Source organism: Perissodus microlepis, chromosome 17 (genome assembly GCF_051167445.1).
Source record: "Perissodus microlepis isolate ML-2025 ecotype Zambia chromosome 17, ASM5116744v1, whole genome shotgun sequence".
NCBI classification, from domain to species: Eukaryota; Metazoa; Chordata; class Actinopteri; order Cichliformes; family Cichlidae; genus Perissodus; species Perissodus microlepis.
In genome coordinates this window covers 16813397-16833134 of record NC_140477.1, presented here as the reverse complement: position 1 = coordinate 16833134, position 19738 = coordinate 16813397, and the positions used below count along the sequence as shown (strand labels likewise).

The 19738-nt window shown below is 40.6% G+C and overlaps 1 protein-coding gene across 1 annotated transcript in view; it reads left to right on the top strand.

The window, feature by feature from the left end:
* nrip2 (nuclear receptor interacting protein 2) overlaps nucleotides 1-19738 on the top strand; it is a 44752-nt gene that overhangs the window by 7245 nt on the left and 17769 nt on the right. The window contains exon 2 of the mRNA XM_084909560.1: nucleotides 18918-19232. Within this exon, the coding sequence (XP_084765686.1) occupies nucleotides 18918-19232 (315 nt within the window). The remainder of the gene's footprint in view (nucleotides 1-18917; nucleotides 19233-19738) is intronic.

The window sequence follows — 19738 nt, the reverse complement described above, 5'->3', positions numbered from 1 at the left end:
ATTAGACGAGTGGGTGGATACCAATCTCATATCTGTGGGATGAATTTGAAGCTGCAGCCATATAGGTCATCTCACATTACAGCATATTTACGGGATGTGTGATGGAAGCTAATGTAGATGTAAATGTCAATTAAGATGAACTGTTAGCTTTCTAACACTTAACAGCAAATTACAATGACGTCATCATAAGCAGGGTGGTTTTCATCGTCCATGCTTCTGTTTCAAGCTAAATCTAAGCATCCTGGATGCACAGGTGTAATTTAAAAAGTATTTTTTGCAGAAACACTTAAGATACAGAAATATCATGAAAGTATACCAACAGACTACATAATTTTAAAAATGTACACACATATTTCACACAACTTATCATTATTCTTGCTACACCAAGAGTCTAACTCCAGTAAAACAAAACAGAAAAGAAAAGAAATGTTACATGTAGTTTGACAAATTAATAGTAGGAAACTTTTCTTTCTTTTCTTCTTCTTCTTCTTCTTCTTCTTCTTTTTACGATTATAAGTATCGCAACATCTGCAGGGCTTTTTCCAGCTCGGACACAACACAATCAGCACTGAGTCTGTGCTGCATTATCTGACAGAAACCGTTGCATTTCCTGGTGATTTGTGAGTATTACCAGACAGATGATGCATAAATCCTACATGATAAAACACAGTGAGCTGTGGTCTATAGGGTGAAAATAAACAGCTGCACAACTGCGTTTACAAAGTTTAAAGGGAAGATTTAGGAGGCATCTGATTGATGCCCCTTTACAGATCCATCATTTTCTTTTTGGAGGGTCTGTTTGAATAACTCTGTCTTAAAACACACAGATATTTATACTGTACTTTGCTCCATGATGTCCTTTCACCCTGTGTCTGAAACTGAGCTCCAAAAATAGGACAACGTTGGTTAAAGATATAACCCGTGTAGACCTCTAATAAGCTTTTGACTATGAGGAGAAAGTTTTAGCCTCATGAAATTTCAGGCTGAGTGGTGAGTTTGCGTGTGCATATAGCAAAAAACAGAACAGCTGAGACTTTAACAAACAGGAAATTTATTACATCGGAACTTTAGCAGTGCAGGATTATAAAATGGGTCGGGTTTGTGTCATTATTTCATCCCAGACTTTTGGTCCTTTACACTTCTGTGGGAAAACAACGTTATGATTTGGCCTCTGTAAACACTTTCTTGAAGAGTTTATTAGCTCAGTCATTCGATTTTAAATCTTTGGAAATCTAAAATTCTGGTAGGAAACATGCTCGCTGGCTATAGACTTGTCAATCACAAGTCTTTAGCCAACAAGTGCACAGTTTCATGGTCTGACCCACAAATCCACTTGAAGGTCAAACATTGCAATGGCCAGAGAAACTGCAAAAAACCCAAGAACTACATTTCAGACTTTACAGGCCTCAGCATGTTAAATGTTCAAATTCATGAGTTCACATTCACAGTACAATTAGAAATAGACTGATGTAGTATGAATTGTTTGGAAAGGTTTCAAGGAAAAAAACATGGCAGCATGGGTTATGTCTGCAAAAATACATCTGAACAAAGACTTTGAACAGATGATCAGACATTTGGCCATAATGTACATCTCCATTTCAGCAGAAACACAACATACAAAGAGTGTAGCACGGGGGTAGAGGGGTGATGATTTGGGCTTATTCTGCAGCCACAGCACCTGGGCACCATAAACTGCTCTGTATACCAAAGTATACTGGAGTAGGATGTTTAGAGACAGCTAAAGCTTGGCTGAAAGTGGGTCATGCAACAGGACAATGATGTCAAACACAGCAGCCAATATGCAACAGAAAGGCTGAAAAACGAAAGAATTGAAGTGTTGCAATGAGCCCATGAATGCAAAAAACTGTAAAGAACTGTGGACCAAAACTCCCCCATAACAATGTGAGAGACTGATACATACAGAAAACAGTTACTTCAAGGTTGTTGCACAAGCTATTTAATCTTGAGGTCATAACTTGGAAATTTGAAGGTTAATTATGATAATGAAAAAATATGATGCTACACAATCGTCTTACTTAAAATCAATAAAAAAAATGTTCACAAGCTCGCTTTTATTTATTTATTTTTTGCTGTAGCATCGTCTCCTTCCAGTTAATTTGAACTTGCTGGCCTGTCCTGTGCAGTGAGTAATTCAGCAGCACAGCAGAGCCCGTTATGTAAGAGTGAATTTGTTTTGCTGCTCTTTTGCCTGAGGTCATTTCACTTTCAGCAGCAGCAGCAGCAGCAGCAGCAGCAGCAGCAGCATCACTCCAGCCATGTTTGGCTGTGGAGTCAGGGGAAAATTGAGCTTGAAAAGGGCAAAATCCACCTCTCGAACACAAGAGCGGCGGAGGGGAAGGAAAGAGTCAGCTGGAGGTGGAGTCAGGGAGGAGGCGCAGTTTAGTGGGGCCGTTTTATGCAACACAATACAAACCTCTGAGCAGACATATGAAAATGTAAGAAGAGTAAACAGGAGAGGATGAGTGTTTGTGTTGGGCTGGAAACATCAACACCTGAGCTCAGCATAGAGCGAGTTATTGTGTAACCACTGTGTAACCACTGTGTAACCGCGATGCTTTCCACTGTACATACTCAACACGTGCTCACCAAAGCTGCTGCAGCCTGAGAGACATGACAAATGTAGAAGACTCTGTGAGGTCTAAACCATCATGGGATTAGCACCAGGTCTAAGTCTAGTCCTAAAAATCAGGGGTAACCCATAAGCATAAACCACACCCAGTGTAGTTTGGACAATGGGAAATAAGATTTGTAAATATTTTAATGCGAGTTAGACAGAAGGATGTTTTTTTTAGAAGGACAATTTTCAAAAGCCAAAAATCACACACACACAGATTTAGGTTAGGGTTAGAAGTTGAACAAGGTGCAAGAAACATGCGTGAGGTGAATCTCCCGTTCCACCACATACCAATGGGGCTCTATTCAAATGTGATCTAGTGATTATGGAGTTCATTTGAGTACAGTGAGCTCACTGTCATGTTCCAAAATTCAGTTTGAGATGATTTGAGCTTTGTGACATGGTGTGTGATGCTGTTGGAAGCAGCTGTCAGAGGATGCCACCGTGGACATAAAGGGATGGACATGGCCAGTAATGATACTCAGAAAGGCTGTGGCGTGTAATCCCAGCATTTAATCACAACCACGAAATGTTCAAAATCATATGTGTCCACATTCTGATGCCCTGTTTGAACTTCAACAGGTCATCTTGGTCATGTCTGCATGCTTAAATTCACTGATTTGCCACCATGTCATTAAGTGATGGATATTTGTATTAATGAGCAGTTGAACAGGTGTTCTTAACAAAGTGGCTGTTTAGTACGTAAAAGTTTGTCCTGAGCGTTCAGACATGTGAAATGGTCCTTATCAGCAGAGTTCATTCAGTTATTATAAATATACTCACCATTACTTTGTCCACAGTGTGTGAAATGTTAAATATTTGTATCTGTCAGTAGCAGTGATGGGAATAATGGCGTTACAAGTAACTGTGTTACTAACGGCGTTACTTTTTTCAGTAACGAGTAATCTAACTAATTAGTATTTTAATTGTTACAACGCCGTTACCGTTACTAACAAGAAAATGCGGTGCGGTCGCGTTACTATTTTTCAATAAATAGACGGTTGAAGCTGTCTTCAGCTTACCGCGTTTTATATCAGTTGCATGGAAGTAGCTGTAAGTAATCTGGGCGCTACAACTCTAAGCAGCTGCGCGCGCTCCCGCGGACGGCAATCACTTTCTGCCCGACGATCACTTTTTGGCACAACACCTGGAGCTAAGGGGCAAAACAATCGCATGAGTGCTGCAGTTTGACTGAGGAAGAATAAAGTAGTCGTGGTAAGCCAATCACATGACCACTTTAAGATTACAAAGCAACAAGGTGATATATATATATATCAGTTTTTAAATTGTGTTGATAGGCCACGCAAAAACCAGAGTCATGATAAACAATATATACACGGTGTTTTTCCTCAATAGTTTCCTCACTTTTACTGTCTAAGGACAGCGCTAGCAAGGACTCTCTGCTTATGACCAAAAAATAAAAAAACAAAACAAAAAACTGCCCTTTCGTGTTGGTGGAAAAATGCACCACGTCAACCAATCAAAAAATGATATGGCGACATGACATTTGGTTGTTTAGGAAGAGGGGGAAGTTTTAGGAGTGACGGCGAGAGAGAGAGAGAGAGCAGAAAAAGAGAGAGAGAGAGTTTTGAGATGTGAGAGATTTGTGACGTTTAGCGTGTTTGGAGTGTAGTTAATGTGTTGTCTTGTGTAGTTAGTGTGTAGTGTTGTGGATAGATTTGTGTTGTGTGTCAGAACAATGAGGCGACTGCTGTCTCCAGGTAGAAAACAGGAGTGATACACCTGCTGCTGTCAGACCTGCAGGTATCAGGCTGTGATGTTCTCCTTTATAGTGGACAGAAATTTTTGGAGTGGCACAAATAATTTGTGGCATCTTATTGAATGCAAAACACCTGATTGTTGTGTACATAATATCAAGGACTTCCACATTATAAAATCAGCTATTTTGAACAAATTTCACAGTTTTGAAAAAACTTTTCTCCTAAAGTATTGCACTACTTAAGCTTTGAAATGAAATCTCCTATTGGTGTTACTTTTGCTGCACAGTTTGCTCATTCCTCACCCTGCAGCTTAGCTGTCGGTTTGATCTCTTACAGACGAGTGAGTCAGAAGCCCGAGTGTGTGTGTGTGTTTGTAGGCCTGTCTAATCAAGAGATCTGGAGTCTCCAGGTACATCTGAGGATGATCAAAAGCTACAGAACTGGACTTGGATGTAAAACGGTGGCACAGAAGGAGCTTATAGAGGGTGGAAAAAGTGAGCTTTACTTTAAATAAAACTAAGCACTGTGTCCAATTTAAACCAATAAACCCCGATCATCTATTTAAAGGTACAGTTCATCCTGAAAATAAAAATATCTTTACTTTTGCCTGTAGTTCCCTCTGTCCCTTACTTTTTAGCTACTGTTGTTTAAAAATATTTTGCATTAGTGCAAAATTTAGTTTTCTCTGTTATATAGATACCGTGGTTGTATTTGTGAGGTGCATCAGATCAGACTACTGCTACAGTAAAACAGTCATATGGACATACAGTTAGGTCTGTAAATTACAGTTTCTGTAGTTTTGCCTCTGTACTCCACCACAATGCAGTGGGCGAATCAGCAATCTGGTACATTATTAAAAAAGAATGAATGCACTAACCATGGTATTATTTCCATGGTTAATAAAACAATTTTACAACATCTAACCAAGTCATGAAAACTCCCGAATAGGAAGGTGTAGCATTGCCACAGTTTACAAGAGATGTCTTCATGAATGTAAATACGGATGTTTACAACAAGGTGCAAACCCCTGTTTACACTTAAGAACAAGAAGGCCAAATTAGACTTTGCCAGAAAACATCTAAAGAGCCTGCACAGGTCTTAAAAACATTCTTTGGACACATGAGACCAAGATTAACTTATACCAGAAAACAAGTGAAACAGCTCATGAGCCCAAGTAAATCACATCATCTGTCAAACATGGTAGAACCAGTATTACGGCATGGGCATATATGGCTACCAGTGGAACTGTGTCATTATTGTTTTTTTGATGATGTGATTACTGATAGACGAAGCAAGATCTCTGCTCAGACTCAGCCAAATATTGGAAAACTGATCAGATGATGGTTCACAGTGCAAATAGATAATGACCCAAAGCACAGCGCAAAAGCAACCCAGGAGTTCTTCAGTGGCCAAGTGCGTCAACTCATCTTAATCCAACAGCAGCTTTTCAGTTACTGAAAACAAAACTGAGGGCAGAGAGACCCACAAACATGTAGCAGCTGAAGGCAACTGCAGTAAAGAACTGGCAGAACATCTCAAGTGAACAAACAGCATTTGTCTATTTGATTAAAACCCTGGCGTTGAAGCTGAAAACCTGCAAGCTGAGCAGCTAAGAAGGGATGCCATGAAAGTTTGCATTCCGTCCTGCTGTCACAAGAATGTGTCTCATTATTGGGAGATGGAGGCATTCTTTGATGTCAAATGTTGTTTAGAAGAAATACATTTGATTTGTGGATTTTACTTGAGCAACTGATTTTTGGGAAAGTGAGATGTACACTGAGTTTATGCCAGGCAAATGGCAAGTGGTTCCATTTTATTATCTCTAGGTATCTCCAAAACTGGGCAGCTGACTCCAAAACAATCTTGATGTATAAAATGGCACTGAGTAAACTGTGCCTTTAAAGACAGGAAAACATCAGGGTAGGGATGTGCACACCTCATCCTCCATCAGGTTTTAATTTTCATTCATATCCACTCCCTGAACTGAATTGTTTGTATTCCCCAGAGGGTGAAGCAGCACTTCAGAGCAACAATGACAGGGTCACAGATCTCCCGGATCGCTAGAGAGTTTGTCTGCTACATTGGTTAGTGCTTTATTATTAGCTCCAGGACAATTAGGTGGGCTGGAGAGGGGTTAGCGTGAACACTTCTCTCTCTGTCATCCAGAGCTTTGGATGGGCGGTAACACTCCCTCAGCTGCTCCCTCGATGCCATAGAGGAAGACAAGGGGCTAAAAATACCAGACAAAAACAAAAACGACACAACAACCCACACAGCAGAGCAGAGGAAGCAAGAGAAAGGGACAGAGATGTTGGCAGAGTGTGAGAAACGAGACCTCCTGATCCAACTTTTGTTTTGGTGTTTGTGATCTTTACAACTGGAAGAAAAAAACAAAAATGTTTAGGACATTTCTTTATGACTAGTTAATTCACTGGTTATTTATGCCTATAAAATGCCCAAAAGAGTTAAACATGGCACCCAGAGCCCAGTGCTGTATGTTCAGTTGGTTGTTTTCTAGGAATGAACAACAGCCCCAAACTGAAACTGTAAAAAAAAGAAAAGAAAAAAGATTTACATAAAAAAAAATGTGGTCAAAATAATTCATTTGGGTTTTTAAAAAAACATTTTTTACTTTTTCAGTATCAAATTTTTTAGGATTTCGGTATCAAATCACTTTTTCAAAGGTATACAACTTTTGACTGCGATTGAGCTACATCGTTTTTAAATTCTTCTTTTTTTCTCATTAGTTCCCATGATGACAGAATTTCAAGAATCTTTTGCTAAAAACATAAAAACTACAGTTTAAAAAAAGTGAGGAGGAGTCTGAATACTTTCTGAAGCCACTGTATGTACTTTAGCTTTCATGTGAAGACGACAGACAAAGCAGGACAGCAATTGTTGTACAGCTGAATAACTGTTATTTGAACATTCATTCATCTACATGTCATGTTATGGTTCTTAAATGAACGTTGTGCACGGTACTACCTGAATGTGTCATAAAGTGCAGGAAGACTGGGGACAAATGCAGACTGCAGAGACAAGCTAGCAGTTTAAAACAAAAGAAACAAGCCTTTATTGTGGCATATAATCTCCAAAAAAATCAAAAGACACTGGAGAAACCATGTGGAATATAGTAAGAGTTAATGAGGCAGGAAACCAGGCAAACTATAAATACACATGAGATAACGAGGGAAGCGGAAACAGGAGGGAACCTAAACACAGCTGAACATAATTAAGGTAAATGACATACAGTAAGTCAAGCAAGACAATATACAAGGGAGACAAGCTAATGAGAAGTAAAACAGGAAGTAGCTCAGCACAGACAGCAGACCTACACAGCAAATGTGTACAAGAATACTAGTGGAGGCTGCAGTAACATTAACCAAAATACAAAGAATCAGATATAAATGATCTATAGACACTAACAGAAACTATATTTTAAAAGAAACCAGCCAAGAAATGCCTACACAATATACTTAACACATAAATAAAGATAGAAAACTAAAAAGCACGTCCGAACTCTGGAAGGCAACTGCTGTGTGATCACAGCCAAACACACTGTCAGTTAATCATTGTTCTATTAAAAAAAAACAGACATGAATTTCTTTTGTTTGCTTTTGCTACAGTGACAAAGCAATTAAGCTGGGATTAAACCTACACCGTTACCAGCTGTTTCACAGTGGAAAATTCACATCAGGAGTAGTTGAATTCGTTATTTTCCCTGTGTTATTAGCCTGTGGCGCTCAGCCTCAGCACACACTTCACTCAAGCTTTTATTTTGTGAGCTTAGACACAAAATTAGCATCCTGAACCATCCTGCTGGAGTCTCTGCTGTGCAGCAGCATGTTCTTCGGCTCTTCACTCAGCATTGGACACGGTTTGACGTCTCCAGCTGCAGCCATTAACTGCCACACCTGCAGCCAGTCGGAGTGGGAGGGCATAAATAATTTTTTTTCTGAAACAAGCTGCCGGAGGGCAGAAAGAAAATCTGGGAGCAAAGAAAGCTGGCAAAGAAATACAACAACTTTTGGTCAATAAAACATCCGACACAGGTCTGGAAATGAGTCGGAAATACTCTACAAGAAAGCAAATAACCACAATTCTAAAAAGTCCATTTTGTGAAAAGCTCAGTTTAAATCACGGCTACATCATTAATCCTAATCAGTGGATCAATTGTGTCTTCCTAAATGAGATCAAATCATCAAATAGATTTGATGATTTGATCTCATTGATGTGGCCATTAGTCGCCACATCTGTACTTCATTCAGTCACTGAGGTTTTTCTGCGACTCCACTGAGGTTTATTGGACTTAATGAAGAGAAGGAGAGTAGTGTAATACAGGCGAAAGCGTAGAGGCGGGTGGGTGGGCAGCAGATGTGAAGCTGCTAGAGCCTCCCGGTCGCTGCGACAGGAAGTCAGCAGCTGGAGACGTCCATCAGAGTGAGGGAGAGGGCATTAGTGAGGTCACGTGACTGGCTGGATGAGGGCGAGGCGAGCCTGTTTGCAGAGATAATTAGTCCACATGGCATTCAGCCTCTAATCTGGCTCACATAGGGAGAAACTCAAAGGAAGAGAAACTGAGAAAAACAGAGAGTCGAGGTCTAAAGTCAAACATGAACAGTTGTCTTTCTGACCTACTGGAGGGAGACCGGTTTGGACCGGTTAATGTTCAGGGGTCACCGCAGGACCCACATCAGCAAAATCAGCAACAGGCCACGTATGAATGAGCACAAAGGAACATGATGCCTGTGGGACAGTTGACCAGTTTTGGCTTGAATTGTGCCCACGCTGCGAAAACACTCCTGGTTATTCCTCTGGCTGCATGTGAAAAACAAAAAAATCTTGTTTTTAGACTATAAGACAGAAAAGTACAACATTATAAACCTTTAATATTGGCTGAGATGATGGGAGGTTTAAATGTAAACCTCAAGTGACTGAGTAGGATCATTAACAACCCCAAAGGAAAGTGTTTTATGACTCTTTGTGTTTTTCATAAATCTGTGGTCAGAGGTTACAACCACTCATCAGTGGCTTAGTCTGCATAGCTGGCAATAAGCTGGACTTGTTCCCGGAGGGTGATGGACTCTGCCAGGGCTGCCCTTTGTCACGATTCAATTCATAACTTTTACCGACAGAATTTCTAGGCGTAGCCAAGTGGCAGAAGGCTTTCACCTGGGTGGTCTCAGGATCTCATCTCTGCTTTTTGCGGATGATGTGGTTCTGTTGGCTTCATTGGGTGATGGCCTCCAGCTTGCCTTGGAACGGTTCGCAGCCGAGTGTGAAGCGGTGGGACTGAGAATCAGCACCTCCAAATCTGAGGCCATGGTCCTCAGCCGGAAAAAGGGTGGAGTGCCGACTCCAGGTCAGGGACGAGTTTCTGCCCCAAGTGGAGGAGTTTGAGTATCTCGGGGTCTTTTTCACAAGTGACGGGAGAAGGGAGGGGAAACAGACAGACGGATTGGTGCTGCGGCTGCAGTGATGTGGACGCTGTACGCTGTACGTGCAGTGGTGAAGAGAGAGCTGAGTGAAAAAGCGAAGCTTTCAGTTTACCAGTTGATCTACATCCCTATCCTCACCTATGGCCATGAGCTGTTTGTAGTGACCGAAAGAACGAGATTGCGGATACAAGCGGCAGAAATGAGCTTCCTCCGAAGGGTGGCTGGCCTCTCCCTTAGAGATAGGATGAGGAGTTTAGCCATAATCGGAGGCAGACCCAGGACATGCTGGAGAGATTATATTCTCCAGCTTGTCCAGGGGAATACCGGGAGAGAGAGGTCATGGCTTCTCTGCTTAGGCTGCTGCCCCCGCGACCCAGCCCCGGATAAGCGGAGGAAGATGGATGGATTTGATCTAATTCACATCTCCACTAATATTTGGATAAATGTCCTTTAGTGAGTTGCACACTGAGTAAACACTTTTGGTATCCATCAACAAACTTCTGGCATAACTTTCGCTCACATTTGACCAATCCTCTCTGGAGAATTGGTACTTGTTTGGACTGATCAATACTATTGTTCTGAGTACCGAGTGCTGTCAAGCAAATCTTTTTTATGTTGGCAAAGAGAAACTACCAATTGTAGTCTGGATCATCAAGACTAACAAAAGGTTAATGGGTTATGTCCTTTGTAGAACCTTCAGCACCACAGAATTTTTAAGCGAGTGCATGTATATATTTAAGCCTGTATGCATACTTTTGACCCTGTATGGATTAGAGAAAATCCAATATAAACTGAAACGTACCTAACTCTTGTTTTTTTAAAGTTATTAAAGATGTATGCTGTGCAATCATTCCAAATTAAAAAGACTGCCACGACATTCATGTTTGAAATTTCTGAGCACAACTGTAGCTGTACTGTTTCTTTTATCTATGACTGATATTTTAAACTTATTATCCTCATGGGATTAATTATGGCTTTTAAACAGTTATATGGATGAGGGATTCATAAAGCATCTGCCTCACGGCTAATTTCTAACCAAATAAGAACAATGCCAATAAATGCCTTTTAATTATGATTGGAAGATAGAATAAACAGTAAAAACGTCCTACGGTTGCCACAATATCTAGTACACATTTTACAGTTACGAAAATGTTCACAAACACCTTGTCCAAAATCTCCCTTCACAAAACAAACAGACCTCACTTCAGCTGTTCTAGCGATGAAAAACACTCGCTGTCAAACGAGGCAGAGCAGCAGGCTGCATCGTGTATGATGGACCGACTCTTTATGGGATACTGAAGCCTGCTGTCTTCATTGGATTAGATTACTTTAAATCCAGAAACATGCCAATTCACATACTCGCAGTCTGTTAACAAGCAATCGGTGGATCGAGATGAGAAGCGTGCTGAGAGCACAACGGAGGAAATTTGGCTCACGTAGCATTTTTTTTGAAGACATAGCACAGCACAGCAATACACAGTGTGTATTGCTGTGCTGTTCAAAGTCTGACACAACGTGCCCTTAAGATAGAAATGTTAAAAAAGGTATTAGTGTTACTTTATTTTGGGATGATGATCCATTGGATGATGCTGCCCTTGATGTTTGGCAAATGTAAACAGAAATCCAGGAACTAATTGTAATAAGTCAGTATTTTTAGTCTATATTTGGCCAAATAAAGCCATTGCAACTCAATTAGCAGCTCCTGTTTTTAATTGTGGGATATACAGGCTACAACTAAACATTTATTTAATGGGATTGTTGTTTGTTTTTTGAGTCTTACTCACTAAAGCGTTCAAAGCTCACACACATTCGTACAGCGCTTTATCGCACACACTCACACTTCTTTTTGTCTGCAGCAGCTGTGTTGCTTTTAGTTTGTATTACCTGCTGAACCTCCACATATTTTCCTAATATTATACTTTTATCTTGATTTTGTAAATTCCAGTGCCTTGCTGGCAGCAGACCTGTCTGTGCTTGTGATTGGGAAGATGCTGCCAGTGTCACCTCTTTGCTGTAAACACCTGTGGATTAGGAAAGTCTGGGTTAACTTATTAAATTGATAAGCACTTCTGTGGTGAGCCTGATTGGTGATGCCAGATAAGAAAAAGATATCCCTGATGTGTTGAACTTGCTTTGAAGGCACTGCTAACTAACCACTGCTGTAGTAAAGCTTTAACCCAAGTGCAGTTGCGAAAACCATCAAGCGCTACGATGAAACTGGCTCACACGAGGAAAGAAGGAAGAAGGAATTCCAAGAGTCACCTCTGCTGCTGAGGTTAAATTCATCTGAGTCACCAGCCTCAGAAATCACAGCTTAACAGCACCTCAGATCAGAGCCCAGATAAATGGCACACAGAGATCCAGCAGAAGACACATCTCTGCATCAACTGTTCAGTGGAGACTGCAAAAATCAGGCCTTTATGGTCACACAGCTACTAAGAAACCACTACTAAGAAAAAGCAACAAGCAAAAGAAATTTGTTTGGGCCAAGAAACACAAGGAATGAACATTAGACCAGTGGAAGTCTGTGCTTTGGTCTGATGAGTCCAAATTTGAAATTTGTGGTTCCACCCGCCCTGTCTTTGTGCAACACAGAAAAGGTGAACAGATGGTCTCTACATGCATGGTTCCCACCGTGAAGCATGGAGGAAGAAGTGTGATGGTGTGTGGGTGCTTTGCTGATGACACTGTTGAGGATTTATTCGAAACTGAAGGCACACTGAACCAGCACGGCTACCACAGCATCCTGCAGCGACATGCCATCCCATCCGGTTCGCGTTTAGTTAGACCATCATTTATTTTTCAACAGGACAATGACCCTGAACACACCACTAGGCTGTTTGACCAAGAAAGAGAGTGATGGAGTGCTGCGCCAGATGGCCTGGCCTCCACAGTCACCTGACCTAAACTCAATCGAGATGATTTGGGATGAGGTGAACCACAGAGTGAAGGCAAAAGGGCCAACAAGTGCTCAGCATCTCTGGGAACTCCTTTAAGACTGGTGGAAAACCATTTCAGGTGACGAACTCACGAAGCTCATTGAGAGAAAGCCAAGAGTGTGCAAAGGAGTAATGAAAGCAAACGGTGGCTATTTTAAAGAATCTAAATTATAAAACATGTTTTTAGTTATTTCACACTTTTTTGTTTGCTAAATAATTCCATATGTGTTCATTCATAGTTTTGATGCCTTTAGGGAGAATCTACAATGTAAATAGTCATAAAGAAAAATCATTCAATGAGACAGTGTGTCAAAACTTTAGAGTGGTAGAAAGTGTGTCCTGCAATGTAAAATGTAGCATTTACCCTAAACTGTAAAACAGCAAATGCAGATTGCTGGTAGCATCCTGCTGCAAAATGTGATTTACTTAAACCAGCTGACCCCAGAGCAGTTAGAGGGTCAACAGAAACAGACTTTAACCATCAAAGGACATATGGAGAAGCTAATCGCTAAAATTAGATTGTGTTCAGTGTTTCTGTGAGTCAGTCCAAAGAGAGCGCCGAAGATCTCAACAAATGAACCTTTAATCAAACTCAGACTGTCTTCTGCAAACTGCTGGAGTCTGACATTTAAGTCTTTTTCTTTGTGTGCTGAATAAAAATATGCTGGTATGCCACCAGACTTAATAATAAATTTAATTAAAATACAATTTTTGTTATCCTCCACATGCCATTTCTATCCATTTAACAAGCTACGTGTGTCATATTTGTCAAAGAGTATAATTGCCACAATTAATGATTTATGGAACAACAAACACAAAAAGAGAAAACCAAAGTTAGCATTGGAGAACAAAAACAATTACAGAGCAAGTCCAATGTGAATAACCCTGTTTTATGAGACATAAAGAAGAGTGGGGAGATTATGTCATGCCCAGAAAGAGGAAAGAGAAGAGGTTAGGGAAGAAAAGAAAATTGAAAGCAAATAGTCAAAAAGGTAATGGAAGAAAACAGGAGCTGGGATGAGGAGAAAGAGTGGGATAAATGGAAAGATAATGGAAAATGAAAGGAATATACTGTATAAGATATGATTACATGTAAGGAAAAGGATAAAAAGAAACAGGAGATGTACAGTAAAGAGAGAAAAGGACAACAATAAGACGAGGGAGGGGACAGAAAAAAAGGAAAGGATGGGAGAGATAAGGGAAGGAAAAGGGGAGATGAGAGGAAATGAAAGGGGGGAACAACAAGGAGGAGACATTTAAAGAGGAGCTGCTCAGCCACAGCTGGAGCTCAGCGAGGAATGAATGGGCTAGATTGAACTCGGTGACACGAGTAGTGATTACTAGTTTGAAGTGTGCTGTTTTTGCAGCTTGGCAGTGAAGCCCAGCAGGCCGAGACCAATCTATGGACACAACAGAACACTGCAGAAAACTTGTTTTATTTAAAGTATGTGCAGATGCTCGCTGAGCTCTTTGAGCTGACAGGCAGGCAAACAGACTCCTGGATGGTCCGCAGAGGCGATGGACTGAAGTGCCACTCAAACGTGATGGCAAATCAAACAGAGTAAGACCACAGACAGGTCCAGACATGAGACGACATTATTACTGCTCTGTTAAGGTTAGACAGCCGCCTCTCCGGGGCCCCGAAGCCTCCTCTTATTTGTTTTTAGTGGTCGTGTTTCCATCTGTCCTCTTCTTGCTTTGCAATCCAGAAAATCGTCCTTGTCTTCATTTATATTGTGCTCAGGAATACTTTAACAGCAGAGATGGTGTGTGCATGTTCATCAGAGCAGAACATAAAATAATACCCAGTAATGTGGAAAATAAACAGGCAAGTGAATAGCAGCATCATAACTCCTGTGTCATAACAGGAGTGAAACGGAGACAATCGCAGCAGCTGGATGGCGTTTCTTCACAGAAACAAGGTCAGCTTTTGCTGCTGATCGCTCGTACATGTTCCAAAACAAATCATACATTCAGTTCTTGTTTATTTTCTTGAACTGTATAGTTCATTTCAATTTATTCTCCAGCTCCTTGTTTGAAATTTAAACTTTAATCTGGGTTGGGTCCCAGACAGAAGAATGGCTGATTGTTTAGGTGATCGTTTGTCCATTTTGTTCAATTATCCAGTCGGTCTGTTTCAGAGACAATCACAGGTGAAAATGTTCACTTTAAATGCTTCAGAATACCTTCGATACCAACAAGTGAATCTCTGACAGCCCCAGCCGTTGGATGGTCACATATTATCATCTTATCAGGGTTTTTCCTTGCCAAGGATCTGGGAGGTGGACTACACATGACTTGTAACAAAGGAAAACGTGTCAGTGACTCATTGTTCGATGGCTGTTATTGAATCGCTTACGTAGACGTTGATGAGTTTTATAGATCGTGCCGTTGATTGATCACAAGAGAAAGGAGGCTGATTATATAAATTCTCACTGGTAGAACACAAAGTTGTTAATGTTGACCTCGCAGTCATTCAGATGTTACTGACTAAATCTGAGGACTTTTGTTAAAGAGCAGCGGAGAACTTGAGAAGTTAATGTGCTGTGTTAACCTAATCTGCCACTTGTAGTCACGTTATTTTGAAGTTACGTTTTTGGCAATGACATTATTTTTTTTTCTTTTGTAATTTTTGTTCTATGCAACACTAGAGAGGACATTAAATCAAACAAATAATTTTAATTTGCAGGATTTAGCCAAAGTTTTGCATTACATACATTTTTCATTTCTATACAGTCCCTATCTTCAGAGACTTCAAGATAACTGAACAAACTAACATATATGCTTTCTAAATATAAGGATCGTTTTTTTAAATACTTGGATTCAATGACTGGACTTCACCAAATGCCGTGTCTCCTCCCTTGAGATGCTCTGCCAGGCCTTTGTTTCAGCCACGTTCAGCTGCTGCTTGTTTGTGGGTGTCTCTGCCTTCAGTTTTGTCTTCAGTGACTGAAAAGCTGCTCTGCTGGGCTGAGATCAGGTGACCGACTTAGCCATTGAAGAATATCCCATTTCTTTGCCGTGAGAGACTCTCGGGTTGCTTTTGCAGTTTTGCAGCATTTGGCTGAATCTGAGCCGAGAGTATCAGCAGTCACATCATTAATAAACACTCAAGAGTCGGTTCCACTGACAGCGATGTCATAACGTTGGCTCCACCGCGTTTGACAGATAATGTTGTAGGCTTCAGATCATGAGCTGCTTCTCTCCTTCTCGTTCCGCATTTTTCTCTCTTTATTATTCTGGTACAAGTTAATCTTGGTTTCAGGTTTTCAAAGAATGTTTTTCAGAGCTGCGCTGGCTCTTTTAAATGCTTTCTGGCAAAGTCTAATCTGGCCTTTCTGTCCTTGAGCATAACCAGTGTTTATGTGCATTTGTTGCAAACCTTCTTGTAGATTTTTTAAAAATTGCTTAATTTGTCAGGACATGTGAGCTAAGAAATTACACCGCATCCCACAAGATGAATCGCCTGTGCAGGAGTGACTGAAGTTGCCAAACGTCTCTTCCTATAGAGGTTCAATGCCTGCAGGTCTGATAACCGCATTAAGAATGAGGTACAAGATACAAGATGCAAGATGGTGTGTGTGACAGGTTGTAGAGGTCCCAGGTTGTTTGACAGAGTATTACAATGCTTTTGATAACAGCAGGGAGACAGCTGGCGATGTGCTTTATAGGCTTGGCTTTTACCCAGAATGCTCAAACTGCGACTTTACGGCTCGACAGATGCCACTGCTGGTTGGCGAGACAGTTATCCAGTCAGTCTGTTTCAGTGGCAATCTGATGACTTTTCACGGGTCCAAATGTCCACTTCAAATGCTTCAGGATGCCTACGATACCAGTGACTGAATCCCTAACAGTCCCAGCTGTTAGGTGCTAATAGCATGTTAGCAGGCCAAATATTCTTTTTATTTTGGTCACATAATATTATCTTATTTGGTTTTTTTTCCCTAGCCGAGCTGCAAAAACAGTCCACATACAGTAAAAGCAACAAGTCTGTGAATTTTCCTCTTATTCCTCATCATTTCATTAGCAACATTTCTATGAAACCCAAATTATTAACAAATTATTCTATGACAGCCTGGCCAGAGGTTTGTTTTTTTGTTGCTGTTGTTTTTTCATTACTTGTGATTAGAACATTATTGGAACATCTCTTAATATCCTGCTGATTTTAGTGTTCCTTCGAATCCTTTGTGCTTTATTAATGCAGTGACTCTGCTGGTGTTAAGTGACCTGCTCTTTTAAAAGCGTACTTTCTGGAAGTCTGTACCCAGGCTCTGTACTGCTGGAAGAACAATGTGATTATGGAGTAACAGGCAGTTTAAATAGAATTTTCTCCTCATGTGATCCAGAAAAAAAACAGCCACATGTTGTGTTTCTAAAGCAACAGAAATCAGGCTTTTCAATATCCATCTGTGGAGGCTGTGTTTTAAAATGCTGATTAAAATGCAGTTTCAAACATGAGGAACTTTTTCAGAACATTTTCTTTTATTAAGATTACTTAAAAGAGTGTTTATTAGACGAAAAAAAAAAGGCCACTAGGTTTGTGTATCAAATAAAAGCCTCTTGCATTAAGCCTTTTATGTCTGCTGACAGTGATGACTTGAAAGCATTAGCATCCTCCTTGAATTGCCTTTCATGTCTTAATAATACCTTAATACTTTCATCTCAGCTAGTTGGGATAGCGTTTCACTTTTTCACTGAAGATAAAGTTTTATTCTCCCATGTGAGGAGAATTTTTGCACAAGTCGAGGAGCGTGTCAGGTTACATTTCACTGTGTGTTATACTTGTATAACTATGCATGTGACAAATAAAGAACCTTGAACCTTGAACTTGAACCTTTAACTCTCAAACGTCTAAGAACTCAACCCTAACCACAACCATAACTCTAACTCTAGGTAGACAGAATATGTCAGTTTTGTTTTTATTAAACTGTTCTCTCAGACACAAAGAAAACAATCATTTTAACAGCTCCAGATTCAAAAAGACTTCATTTTCCAAATGAAGTCTTTTTTCCTTTTTAAAATTTGGGTTAGGCTTGAGTTCTTAAGCCTCTGAGGGTTAACCTTTTTGTGGATGGCACAGTGATTTCTGGAAGTGTTCTTGAGGTCATGCAGTCATTTCCATGACTGTTTTTAATGCGGTGCTGTTTTTAATCAACATTCATAACAAAAGAAATAGTGGATCAATAAAAGTCCACAGGTAAAGTCTGATAATACCGGACTTAAAAATTATTCCTGTGACTCATCTACTGGGAACAAAACCCCTTCATATTATATCCACGTGGGCCAAACCATGAGAGTTGGATTATTTTATAACTCATATATTTAAAGCTTAAAGATAGAGGTGAGGCCACTTTGATTTAAGACTGTTTAGCTTTCAAACACATGCTGTTTTCAGCATGTGTCCCTCTGCATTGTAACTATGAAGTATGAGGACAGTCAGCTGTAAACGGTGATGCTTGTAGATGACGTAGATATTAGCTGCGTGCACTTCTCAAGGAAGTTAAAATAAGTCAGATATCAACAGTATAACTTTCATTTCGTTTTGATATTGACATGCACTGATTAACCAGAAATGAAACTGTTTTTGCATGCTGCATTCTGATGTACGTTGTGGGATTTTTTGGGTTGTGGTTATGAAATCTGAGCTCTGTTTTAACAAGGTTCCAGAGTGTGAACCATCAGTATGCAAACATGCATGTGAAATATTTGGATGAACTATCAGTGGGCAAAAGTGATTCATTTCATGAGCATAAATTACTCATTTGCAATGCAAAATATTAAAAAGCAGCCTGTTTCATATGCACAAGTGATCTCTTTCTTGCCTCTTTTCTGGAGGCATCAGAAGAAGTCGTGTTTCAGTTTCTGATCTGAACAACACCTCATATATATACTAATTCACACATCAGCAGCTGTACATCTCTGGCTCATCTTGTTCTTTTCTTCTTGCCTAAACAGGAAGCAGGCCTATTTTTTCCTAACACATATATTTTAAACTACATACATTATATACTAGCTGTTTGCACTAAGGCTCAGTACACAGTGGTCTGACTAATTTATTTGTAGAGTTACAGGGTGTTTTTCTTTCTCCTTATATGCGCACTACACACTATGTGCAATTTTCAAAAGGTCTGTACTGAGAAAAACTCCTGTATAAGATCTATCTGTCCTCTGCATTTCTTTCTAGCAACCTCACAGCATCGTGCAGCGTCGCCTGCTGGAGGGAAACATCACGCGACTCAGAGGTGAGGGCCGGGACCTCAGCACCAGGGTTCGCTCCCCACTGGCTGACACCAAGGACGGACCTGCTGACACCGAGGAGAGGAGCGAGAGCACGGCTGACGACTCCACAGAGGAGAGGGAGTCTTTTGAGGAAAGCGAAAGGAGCCTACGGTCGGATGAGGAGGACGACAGCAGCGAGGCCGGAGCCAGACAGACAGCTGAGAAGCCTGAGGGCGGGGAGAGCTCGCCTGTCCTAACTGCTCTCATCATTCAGTGCAAGGTACTGAACCCTGCGTACTCAATCTACGCTCACCCACATTCGGTGCTCTGCTGAAACAAACTGAAAACAAAAGAGGAGACAAAGACCACACTACTCTGCTCCCATGACTCATCATTCAAAGCCTTCATTTACTTTCTCTTTACAACATATCAAAAGCTCTGCAGGACCCACAGACACCACTGAGTCACAGTGATTAAATAAGTCCAACCTGGTCAACACATCTGTATGCGCCCAAAACAGATTCAGCATATAAAAGAAAAAGTGTGCAGGGGCTTAAAACTGTGGAGGATAAAATGATGGAGAGAAAGACAAAAAATGGTATAAAATCTTCAGCAGCAGGTTACCCAAACTTGTGTTTAACCAACATGGTAAGAAACAGATAACTCTCCACCTGGGGGCTAGTATTTCCACTTGTACCCAACACTGGCCCTTGTAAAGCATAATTTGTAGTCCTAGGTTGAGTCATCAAAGAGCCTATGCCACTGTTTCATTTATACTCTCATATT